The 12,687-nt window shown below is 44.6% G+C and overlaps 1 protein-coding gene across 1 annotated transcript; it reads left to right on the top strand.

The window, feature by feature from the left end:
* The first annotated feature begins 5,063 nt into the window (after positions 1 to 5,063).
* CHST2 (carbohydrate sulfotransferase 2) lies at positions 5,064 to 12,096 on the top strand. The gene has a single exon (XM_051983331.1). It carries the CDS (start codon positions 5,144 to 5,146, stop codon positions 6,713 to 6,715), a length of 1,572 nt encoding a protein of 523 aa, XP_051839291.1. The 5' UTR covers positions 5,064 to 5,143; the 3' UTR covers positions 6,716 to 12,096.
* Positions 12,097 to 12,687: the final 591 nt, after the last annotated feature.

The raw sequence follows: 12,687 nt of genomic DNA, 5'->3' as shown, positions 1-12,687 counted from the left end.
GTGTAGATTTTTTGAGTCATCTTCAGATTTTTAAAATTAGAACTTTATTTCCTGTGTTCACTGCACTGTTCAGTTTTATTATTTCTTACATCATAGTGTTAAGTTTTTTTTTAAAGAATGTGTTCATCTAGGAAACTTTATAATCCTTAAATTACCTCTATGGAGGCTATCTTTAAAATCAATGTTTTGCTTGTGTAGAGATCTTATTTTCCCTTAATATTACTGTTTTTTGCTTCTCTTCTTCCAGATTATCCTTTACTTTTGTATATTTGTATTCCCAATAAATTGTTCTCTTTTTTGTTTCTTGGAGAGGATCACCACTGGAATTCAGGTTTTTCTATTCTGCCATTTATTTTTGCTGTGCATGTCATAAACTTTGTTATCGTAATTAATTTCTTTTTAAAACCATTTAGGAATATACTTTCATGGCTCTATGATCTCTTGGAGAATCTGCTGCATCATCAAATGTTACTTCTTTCTTCTTTGTCTTACATTTTCCTTTAGAAATGTGTGGATTCATTTAGCTGTTCTGGGTGCCATCTTTCCTATTGTTTATATATTCTTCCTGGTTGATTTATCTGCTTGTGCTCATGTTTTATTGAGTTTTCTTCCTTTAGAGATCTTTGGTAACTTTAGTCTTTTCACTTATTTCTGACACCTTCTAGGCCTGATCTCAAAGCTCTCTTCATCTCTCCTTCTGAAGAAATTTGTTTTGTGCTAGTCTCAGTCCCTGACCAAGTGACTTCTGGAGGAATGACAGGATTAGTCTCAGGTGAATGCTAGTTCCCTTTCCTTCAGGAATGGTGCAGGCTCAATACCTTTGCTGGCACTCTGCTTCAGTTAGTTCTCTTTATTTTTTAATTCTCAGACTAAATGCTGCTTCAGTGTAGCTGCTGCCACCACAGACAGAGATACTTCTGTGCTACAGTATCAGGATTGAGGGCAGAACACCTTTCCATGAGAAGGGGAGGTCAACAAGTCTTAAAAGAAGTCCCAGTGGCTGCCTTTGGGGCCTTTCTGTTGGCCTAAATAAGAATTAGAAATGTGCAGAAGTATAATGACCCAGGGCAACTGTAAGAGCTATAATGCTTTTCTGAAGAAGGGGAATCAGGAAATGATACTGATGTCTCTGCAGCGGGACCACAAAGTCTTGTGGTAGACCCAGAAAGTATAATGTCACAGGAATGATGTCATCATATCAGGCCCTAGAAGGGCTAGAGGAGCAAGTGAAGGGAGTCTTGGACTTCTACCAAGAAACTGTTCAAAGTTAGAACTGTGGAAGTTGGAAATGATGTGGAGGAGCAAACCTAAACGCTCCCTTTTACCCCTACTGAGCCATGTGGACTGTGGCGGTCCAAAGGAGGACTGGTGCTTAAAAGCCTCTGGCAAGCCCAAGATCTTTCTCTGTTGAGTAGGAGGTTTAGCACTAGGTCCTTGGGGAAGGGTGGAACTCACGAGAGGACAAAACTTTCTTGACTATTTTCCTGACTCTGGGATAAGTCCTTTCTGCTTTCTTTAGTTCATGTATTAAGTTTGTTTTATGTTTCATGCTATGTTCCTTGTTTACTTGACTAGTAAGGGTAATTAAATAGCCCTCAGGGAGAACTAGCAGTGAGCCAAATGCAGAAGTTCCCAGGCGTACCCTGGATAGGGGTACAAGCCAAAGTGTAACATTTTCAAAAACCTCTAAGATCTCAATTTGAATCCATAGTTGTTTCCTCATGGTTCTTGAGCCATAAATTTCCATGCTATGATAGGGGTCCTGGAAATAGACTTTAGTCCTACCCATCTCAGTTTACTGGATGACTTTGGACAAGTCATTAATTTGTACAATGAGGAACTGGATATAAGGATCTCTAAGATGTCTTGAGGGGCAGTGTGGTATATGTCGGATGAGATGGGAGAGTCAGCACAGCCTCAGTTTGAGTCCTGGTTTCCAATTATTAGATGTTATTTTGGTGTTTTCACCTGAACTCTGCTACTTACCTGTTTCCTTGGGTAAGCTACCCAATGTATCTCAGCTACAATCACCTGTAAAATGGAATGGAGGATTGAAATGCCTCCTCCTCCCCTCTCCCCCACCCTGGTTTTGAGGAAAAGCACTTTGTAAATTTTAAGATGTATCTTCTTATTAAAAAAAAATCATTTCTTGTTCTATTAGTCTGTCCTCATCTCAGTTCCCTCCTGTGATAATAAAAGCCCCAGCAAATGGCTCTGATACTTTGTGACCCTGAGCAGGTTAAACTCTGAATCTGTGTTCTCATTTGTAAAATGGATAAATATGTAAATGCATTATTAAATGCTTTCAGGACAACTTCCTATGCTGTGAGGAAGGTGCTTTGTAAGCCTTCAAGTGCTATTGAAATATGAGTTACTAACTTGAGCTCTGGAATGGACTATATTACTTAATTGGGGGGGACCGGAGGGAGCAGGGGGAACTTATTGGCACAGGAAACTCCCAGTGAGTAAACTACCTCGATTAAAGTAGATTGGCACCTGTTTTGCAATTTATAATCTTACAGACTTGCCTGAGGCACCAGAAGGTTAAGTGAGGTAATGAGGCTTCTCATATTAACTTATTAACTAAAAAAAGTAGAACAGTATTTTTGCTGGGGGGAAAAAGCCTCTCTTCCCCACCAAAATAATAAAAGACTGCCCAGTTCTTTCTGAATGGGAAGATATTAGATTCCCCCTCCCACTACCTCCCCTCCCTTCATGAACCAGCGCACTCAGGAACCGAACAAAAGATACAAAGGCGATGAGGGTCTGACAATTACAATTAGGAAGAGAATTATGAAAAGGATTGAAAGCACTTAAGAACACTAAAAAGAAAAGTATCTCCCCCCCCCCTTCCTGAGGTCATATTTGTTATCGATCAACATTTCTCACATTTACTTAATAACAGCTCATTTCTGTGACTGTGTGATCCTGGGTAAATCATGTGACTGTGCAATCCTGAGTAAATCATGTAAACTGCTCGGCCTTTCAGGTGACTATCTGAGCAGACAGAGGGAGTTTCCCCCATGGGGGAAGTCCCTAACCCAAAGCAATCACAGGTGTCTAATCTGATTCCACTTGATTTCTATAACTCTTTCAAGTATTGCAATAAACTTTCTTTACCGAAACCCTGTGAGGTAGGTGATGCAAGTACTAATTTCCCCTATTTTACAAATGAGAAAACAGACCAGAGTAAATTTCACTAGGTCACCCATTTCCTAACTGTCCAGAATGCAATCTAATATGTTGCCTTTGTCGTTGCTTAAAAAGCAGCCGACACTGGCTAGCTCTCCTCCGGGACGGTCAGGAGGCCGCGGAGCTGCAGGACGCTGAGTCCCCCTGAGCTTGGGGAAGCGCTACGGAGTTAAAACTGCCAAGGACTTCGGAGGGGAGTGAAGCTGACACATGCAGCCAGGTAAGATACGTGTGCAATGGAGGGGCCGGGACCCGGGGGCTCTGGGCCAAACTTTATCTTCAGTTCTTTCGTACAGCGAAGAGATGAGGGTAGGTGGCACTGTGCCAAGGCCAGTGGATTGCTGGCTCAGGGAGACTCGGCTTCTGTCCCGGCGTTGCCGTGTGACAAGTCTTTCTCCTTTCCTGCTTTGCAAGGCCTAAGATCCGTTAGAGCTCCAGCTTCCCCCGGTGGCATTAGGATGCCTAGTCTCATTTGCCTGGCAGGCTCCGAGAGGTGACCGGAGGGCATGGCATCGCCTGCCCAAGAGACGAGCGCATTAGAGTGGAAGCCATCCTTCCAGCTGCCTCGGCCTCGGAGAACACCCAGCGAGTAGCGGCAGCGGCTTCCGGGGGCCCCGGCCCACCAGGCGGGTGCAAACCTCAAGCCACCACCGTTGAATCGCCGCTTGTGGAATAGAAAAGCGGCGGAGTGGAGGGGGCGGAGGGAGGTGGGACCCTGGCTGGGTGGGAGGAGGAGGGCATGTGAGGCTAAGAGGAGGAGTTCGGTTCGATTGGCAGCCGTTCCCACCAACCCACTGCGAGTAGGGAGAAGCGATGCATAGACTGAGGATAAAGCTTGTTGCAGCCACTCAGGGACCGCGGAGTCGGGTAGCATCCTCCGGTGCTTTGCTTTCGTTCGGCGGCGGAGGCTGCCTTCTTACAGAGAACTCGTTGGTCTAGAGCAGCTAGTGCCAGCGGGGGAGGGGAGGGGAGGGAAGAGGACTGGGAGCTGTGTGGTCTTTTCGGGGTCCTTCACACTGTGGCGCGTCTGCATGGAACCCTCCGGTCAGTCGGAGACTGCAGAGCGGCGGGGGCCGCCCGCGCTGCCCCGCCGGGCATCCTCCTGAGGATGGAAAAGGAAGCTGCCGCTGCCTAGGCACGCCGTCTCCGGTTCCCGGCGCTCGCCGCCGTCGCTTCCTCCAGGAAGATGAGAAGCTTCCAACCAAGGAAGGCGAAGGACAGTCTGAACGATACATTTCTCGGGGTGCTGCGGCCGGTCTAGCCGCTGCTGCCGGACCCCATCATCTACCTCCTTGGCCCCCGGGGGATCCGAGGGAGTGCGCATTGGGCTGCGAGAGCCCGACAAGAGTTGCGGCCGGCCGCCCAGAAAGGGGCGCAGCGGGCACTTTTCGGAGCGCTGGGCAGGTCGCCGCGGCCACATTAAAGTTTGCCTCCCCGCGCCTCCGGGCGTCCGGCGCAGATCGGAAACTCTTTGCAGCTCGGGGCGGCCGCGGGCCGGCGTGTCCCTGGGCTGACCCGAAGGTGCGCGCCCGCTCCGCAAGGCAAGAGAGAGGCGCGGACAGAAGCCACCCGGCCTCCCGAGTTTCGATCCGGGGCCGCTCCGGGGGAAGCCCGCACTTCCAGGTGAGCGGCAGCAAAACAAAGAGGGGGCGGTCAGGGGCGGGGGCGGGAGCCGGGACACGGAGGGCTCCGGGTGGGCTGGGGTCGGGAAAAAGCGGGTGCCAACCTCTCCTTCCTCCCCTTGCCCCCTGCCACAGACGCTCCCTGGAGCCGCTGCCATGGGAGATAAGGAGCTAGGAGCCAGGGAGCAGCCGCCGCCTCCAGCCTCCGCGACCCCAAGTCGGGGCTCGGCCCCCCGCCGCAGCCGCAGCCGCAGCCGCCGCAGCCGGACCGCGTCGTCTCCGCCCCGGGAAGGGCCTCCGCGGGGCCGCCGGGCTGCGCCGCGCCTGGGATGAGCAACAGTTCGGCCCGCGCTCTGCCTCCGGGAGTGAGCCCCTGGCCCCCAGTGGCGGCGCCTCGGCCGCCGCTGCTCCAGCTCCGGCCGCTGCCCGCCGGCACCCCGACCGCGGGCGGTTTCTCCCTCTTCCCCCAGTGGCCGAGGCGCCTGGGCCGGCGCTGGCCCGCCTCGCCGCTCGGCATGAAGGTGTTCCGCAGGAAGGCGCTGGTCCTGTGCGCGGGCTACGCGCTTCTGCTCCTGCTCACCATGCTCAACCTCCTGGACTATAAGTGGCACAAGGAGCCGCCGCAGCAGTGCCGCGGGGAGCCCCCCGGGGCCGCACAGCCCCCGGCGCGCCCCGACCTCCGCTCCCTCTACCGCGAGCCCGCAGCCGCGGCTCCGGGCAGCTCGGGGCCCGGCCCGGGGGGCGGCGGCAACAGCAGCGGCCCCGGCTCCAGCTCCGGCCCGGGCCCCCGCAAGCGCCAGCTGGTGTACGTGTTCACCACGTGGCGCTCGGGCTCGTCCTTCTTCGGGGAGCTCTTCAACCAGAACCCCGAGGTGTTCTTCCTCTACGAGCCCGTGTGGCACGTGTGGCAGAAACTGTACCCCGGCGACGCGGTGTCCCTGCAGGGCGCGGCGCGGGACATGCTGAGCGCCCTCTACCGCTGCGACCTCTCCGTCTTCCAGCTGTACAGCCCCGCGGGCAGCGGGGGGCGCAACCTGACGACGCTGGGCATCTTCGGGGCCGCCACCAACAAGGTGGTCTGCTCGTCGCCCCTGTGTCCGGCCTACCGCAAGGAGGTGGTGGGGCTGGTGGACGACCGCGTATGCAAAAAGTGCCCGCCCCAGCGGCTGGCGCGCTTGGAGGAGGAGTGCCGCAAGTACCGCACCCTCGTCATCAAGGGGGTGCGGGTCTTCGACGTGGCCGTGCTGGCCCCGCTGCTGCGGGACCCGGCCCTGGACCTCAAGGTCATCCACCTGGTGCGGGATCCCCGGGCGGTGGCCAGCTCCCGTATCCGCTCCCGCCACGGACTCATTCGGGAGAGCCTTCAGGTGGTGCGCAGTCGGGACCCGCGGGCGCACCGCATGCCCTTCCTCGAGGCGGCGGGACACAAGCTGGGCGGCAAGAAGGAGGGCTTAGGAGGCGGGCCGGCCGACTATCACGCCTTGGGGGCCATGGAAGTCATTTGCAACAGCATGGCCAAGACCCTGCAGACGGCGCTGCAGCCCCCGGACTGGCTGCGGGGCCACTACTTGGTGGTGCGATATGAGGACCTCGTGGGGGACCCTGTCAAGACGCTGCGCAGGGTCTATGACTTCGTAGGGCTCCTGGTGAGCCCGGAGATGGAACAGTTTGCCTTGAACATGACCAGCGGCTCGGGCTCGTCTTCCAAGCCCTTCGTGGTATCGGCTCGCAATGCCACCCAGGCAGCCAACGCCTGGAGGGCCGCCCTCACCTTCCAGCAGATCAAGCAGGTGGAGGAGTTCTGCTACCAGCCTATGGCGGTGCTGGGCTACGAGAGGGTCAACAGCCCCGAGGAGGTGAAAGACCTCAGCAAGACTCTGCTCCGGAAACCCCGGCTCTAGGATAGGGTACGGGAGGGGAGACCCGGACTGGGCTTGGCTCCCACTTGGAACCCCGCCCCCCAGGACCTGCTGAGAACTTTGTGGGCTCGGGCGAATCACGGTGCCCAGTGAAAGGATAGCCTAAGACCCCAGTCGGGAAGACTTAAGTATTCTCTCTGTATCGTATATTATACAAAAAATTACACTCACACTTGCTAGAAATGGTTTTGAATTACGGGGTTTCAAGGAACAGCTACTACGGGTACTTCCCAGAAGAGATCAGACTTGAAAGAGTTGGCAAGTTTCCCCTCCCCCCTTCTTCCTTCCTTCCATGCCATCCCATCCCCCTCTCACCTTCCGTTCGGAAGTGGGATGTTGTTCAAATTCTCAGCAACCAAAATCTTGTTTACAAACTTTCTGTGGTGTCTGTGGTCATGTAAATGAACAGCTTGGATTTTGGAGAGGGTTGGGTTGAGGGTAGGGGGTTTAGGGATTGGGTCACTGAGTGGGGTCTGGAGCCCAGGGGAGAAGCAGAAATCACGGATTCGTAAATCTGAAATGGACTTTTGAGGAAAAAGCAAAGGTTACATGTGATTATTAATTAAAAATAAATGATATTCATTTTTTAATAACTGTTTTAGTTGCTTTGGAATTATCTATGTTACTTATCCAGTGCAGCTGCAAACAACACTTGCTTTCCTGGGTACCTGTCCCACGTGGGAAGCCAGATGGACTGGAGGGAGTGGGGGTGGGGGAAGGCTGTATTTGCTTGGCTGACTCTTGCTTCTAAGCAGGAGTCATTTTCTTATAAATAAATCAAGGCTTCTGTCAGGTTCCAGTTCCAGCGTTTGTACACAAATTTACTAATACTATTCACCCCACCCCCAAACCCCTAAAAAAAAAAAATTAGAGCGAATCAGTGGAAAAGTACAGCTTCTTTCCTGATTGTGAATCTAAGAAGGAAAGTACAAATTTTTGTGATTTCAAAAAAAAAATGTTTTGGTCTATTACAGTGATAATACTCCAGAGGACTTATTTTCTGTCCAAGCTCTGTCTAGAGTTTAATTCAGAATTTGGTTATTTGATGTGGTGGGTGACAAAGAAAGTATTTGATTGAAAAACAACTAGAGATCAGAATACAATGTAAAAGTTATTGTGTTGCATTATGTGTATGCACATGTATTTACATACATGCATACATGTAAGTATTTATTTGTGTGCCATGAAGGTGGCCACTCTTAGCTGAATGGTTACTCAGGAGCCTGGATCTGAGTGTATTTGTTTTCTGTTGACAGTCAATATAATGAGGCATAGGGAAGAAAGCAATGGAGTTGGATCAAAAAAGCAGCAAGTTATTCAGTTTTGTTTTGTTTTGTTTTTTTTTTCCTTCCCATCTAAAAAATGTGTATATGAATTTATCATGCATGGCTTGTTTTGGTGCCAGTGGGATCTGTTACTTTCTTCACATTTATCACAAAAAAAGTATAAATTTCCTAAGGAAATGGTAGGCCACAGAATGAGGCTTTAGTTTGAACTTGTTCAGTATTCAGTTTTCGTCCTTCCATATTTTAAAATGAAAACATGGCTCAGTCTGTTTGAATTTTAAGAGTAGAATTTTACTTGGTGAAAAACAGTGTATCTTTTGCACCGGGTATTAATGCAGTTCTTATTCTAACCCTATATTGGGCTGATATCTCCCTGCATAATATCAGGTTATGAAATTTGGGCATGTAATGGAGAAAGCAGACAGACTTGAGATATCTGATGTTAAATATAGTACAATTTCAATATCCTCCTACCCTGATTTCACTGTAATTTATTATGAGACCTCTGGAAGAAAGCTTGAGCACATTCTGTGAACTGTTGAGAATTTCTTTTTTAGGAAGAAAAAAGATAAAGAATAATGTTCTTGTGAAGATATTTATTTTAACATGGGAGTGACTATTAAGTGTATAACTGTAATTATGTGCAGAATCTAATTGTATCATTAAGGATTTCTAGATAAAGAAGCACAAAAGGAGAGAGCAGGTATTTTCTCAGAAAGAATAAGGTTTTTTTTTTTTAAATACTTGAGAAAAATGATACAGAAAGAAAACATGATCATTTCTTAATTTGTCCAGTAGCTTACAGTTTGATCTTCATTATATTCTGATTGCATATAGGATGCTTTGATTCCTGGTTTTCATGAAAAGCAGTACCAGTAAATGCATTTGTGACACTTTTAATTTAAAAACACTTTTAAAATTAGATTAGCACATAATAAATAAGATGAATTGATATTTGATGACTACAGATGGCATCATTTTAGGAGGGAATCAAGGGAACATCATAAAAGAGCAAATATTTTTAATAAAAAAAGACTCAGAAGCAAATTTTTGTGTTATATTAGATTTAAGGAATCTGATCTTATTGGTTGATAAATTTAAATTGATGTTTTATTTTTATTAGAAATAATTTTTAAAAGTATTTGAATCCCAGTTAGTACATTTTCACCAGGGAAGTGGTTAAAAGCTTCAGTATCATCAAAGTAGTTCTAAATGTTTTACGTTTTATAACATCATGAGTACTAAGTGGTCTATAGAAAAGACTGAGCTTCTTACTTGCTAAGTACATTTGTAACCTAAATATCAATGGTTATCATACACCTCCAATATTTAAAAAGTTCATTTTCCCTTTAAAAAAAATGTAAATTCATTGTTTCTCCATTCCACCCCCTTATCTTATAACAGCTACCATGCCTTTCCAAATCACAAATTACATATACATATGTGTAATTTATGATTTGTAAAGCATATTGTCTCGGAGTTTTGTAGGTAGCTGTGGATTAATGAATGGAGTCTAGAACAATGGGATGGTCGCCTACAACAAAGAACTATTCTATTACATTCAGTTCTCATGCCAGGGGGGGTCCAAGAAATTTATTATTTATTATTATAATGCTTCATAGTTAACAAGACACTTCCATTATTTTATTTGATTCTCACAATTTTCTGGTAATAGACGCTACAGGTATTTTAAGCAGCTTTTAATAGATGAAGAAACAAAAATTTAGGATATTAAATGATGTGCCCAAGGTAACGACAAGTAATTGTCAGGGACAGATTTTAAACCCATTCAGATTTCAGTCTTAAGTTTTGTTGTGCTGAAGTAATAGCAATGTTTAATGAAAATAACCATTCTGTACAACTGTTAAAATTTTTTTTCTTCATTTTTGACACCTGTTTAAAAGTTTTTGACTTCTAAATTCTCTCCCTTCTGTTTCTCCTATACCCATTGTGAAGGCTAGCAATATGATGTCAGTTATTAATGTGAAGTCATGCAAGATATTTCCATATTAGCTGTATTGGAAATAAAGAGAAAGCAAGAAAAAACAGAAAGTAAAAAATTTTGTATTTGGAGATCAATTTTCTCTCTAGAGGTGAGATAGGAATTATCTTGATCACAGTAGCTAAGTCTTTCACAGTTGATCATCTTTAGAATATTACTGTGTATAGTGTTCTGGTTCTGCTCACTTCAATTGCATCAGTTAACAAAAGTCTTGAAATATATTGTTACAATTTAAAAACCTGCCACAGTAATGTGATTACTGCATGATGGAAATTAATTGCTACTATTATTTTTAAAGTTTTATTGATGTAATTTTTAAAATTCCATTGTCATTTTCAAAAACTGTCTGCTTCTGCCTCCTTTTCTCCCCTCAACTATTCTTGTTATATTTAAGTAAAACAAATCAACATATTGACCAGAACAGTCATATTTACTAGATTTTGTCAGAATTAGCATCAGTATGCTGAAGTCACAGTTGATCATAGCATTGATAGAGATCCCAAATTATTTAGTGTTGTTTTTTTCCCTTATATTTTTGTGGTCCTGACTTTACTTTTTCTCTGCATTATTTCTCCTAAATTTCTGGGTTCTTAAATTTTGTCATTTTTGCGTCACAACAATATTTTTTATATCATATTGATAGCATTTATGTGGCATTTTAAGGTTAGCAAAGCATTTTTCATATATTATTTCATTTGATCTTCATAATACTGTGAAGTAGGTGCCATTATCCCCATTTTACAGATGAGGAAACAGAAAAGTGATTAAACAATTTAACTCACAGAGTTAAATAAGTGTGTGAGATTGGATTGGAACACGGATCTTTTTGTCTTCAAGTCCAGCCTGCTATCTGCTGCAAATTTGTTCAGCAATTCCTGAAATAATGGTCACCCAAAGAATTGAGTTCTTTGCAACTGCAAAAATAATGTTATACAGTGTTTGTGTGTGTATACACATATATTTATGTTTTACCATTACCTTTGTCTTAAAAGTTCCTTTGTGTATATACACCATATCCAAGAGTATGCATACTTTTTTTTAAAGCATAATTCCAAATAATTTTCCAGAATGAGTGGACTAATGCACAGCTCCACATAATGTATTTAATGTGTCTTTTTATAGTCCCTCTATTGTTCGCCATTTTCCATAAGTCATCTTTGCCAGTCTGATAGATACAAACCTTTTTCATTTTTTCATTCCTCTTATTAGTGATTTGGAGTATTTTTCATAGTTATTGATAGCTTTTCCATTTGAAAACTATTCATATCCTCTGACCACTCATTAGGAAACACCATTAATTTTTAAATCTTCAGCATTAAAAATAAGCAGTGGATTTGCAACAACAAATGGGTTCAAGTATGACTCAATTATTTATTAACTAGGGTATCTTGGGCAAGTCACTTAATGTCTTTGAGTCTCAGTTTACCTTGTTTGTGAAGTGAGTGGATTGGACTAAATTATCCAGCTCTAAATCCTATGTCTTTACAAAGATATAATGTCTTGACAATTCTTTTTGACATTGTAATGAAAGATCAATTAGAAAATATTAATAAAAACAGGTGCCATGGACTTATTACAACATGAGTTGAGGAAAATTCTGTTACATGAACTGTTTTAGTGATTCCACAATTGGGTACCAATAATATAAGAATGGATGCTCCTCAAAGACAGAGACTTTTTTTTTTTTTTGTCTTGTATTTCTAGTTCCTAATTCACTAGCATCACAGGTGCCTATTAAAGGTTTATTGATAATCAAATTGTTAGCTATATGCACCAAGGTTGGGCTGGTGACGCAAAGCCAAAATAAAATATCCAGCATGCCTCAATATAACCAAGAGAATATTTTGTGGTTTAAGAAGACTAAATAAAATAGATGATCATTAATTGGGAAATAACTAAACAAATTGTGGTATATGAATGTAATGGAATATTACTATGCCAGTTGAGGAATGGAGAGAAATCAGGGAAGATGAATATGAACTGATACAGAGAATACAAAGTGAAATTAGAATCAGAAAAATATATGTGATTTATGTCATTGTAAATGGAAAGAACAATAAAATGAAATGAAGATGTGTGTAGTTTTACTAGCCAAGGTTGACCCCAGAGAATTGTAGAAAAAATGAACTTCCCGTCACTGAAAAGGGATGTGGGTATGGAATATCACATATACTTTCTGACATCGTTGCTTTGTGGACTTCACAAAATCGCTTTTCCCCCCCTCTTCTGAAATCTTTGTTGTAAGGGATAGCTTTCTGGAAGCTATCTGGGAGAGATAGCTTCTGTGGGGAAGAAAGACATGTTTAGAAATGAATCGATGTAAAAATAAAAGTATCAACATATGAAAGCAAGAAATATGGAGAAAACGTTTTTTAAAAAAATTATGAAATATAAGAAAATTCTAGAAAAGGGAACTATTCGTGTGAAGTGAAGTATCAAGAAATAAGCAGAACCCAAAAAAATGATACACATTATTAAAGAACTGTGAATGAAAACTAAGTCAGATTGTGTAATCCAAAAACCAGTGAGGGTCCCGGGAAAAAGGAAATGAAATACACACACACACACACACACACACACACACACACATGTATATGCAGACAGAGATGGAGTATTATTACACTAGAATGTTGTAAACATTTTCAGATCAGTTATGCCACCTGGTA

The sequence above is a fragment of the Antechinus flavipes genome, chromosome 3 (assembly GCF_016432865.1).
Source record: "Antechinus flavipes isolate AdamAnt ecotype Samford, QLD, Australia chromosome 3, AdamAnt_v2, whole genome shotgun sequence".
In the NCBI taxonomy this organism is placed as follows: domain Eukaryota; kingdom Metazoa; phylum Chordata; class Mammalia; order Dasyuromorphia; family Dasyuridae; genus Antechinus; species Antechinus flavipes.
Note: the sequence above shows the minus strand (reverse complement) of the source record. Positions and strands in the feature narration are given on the sequence as shown.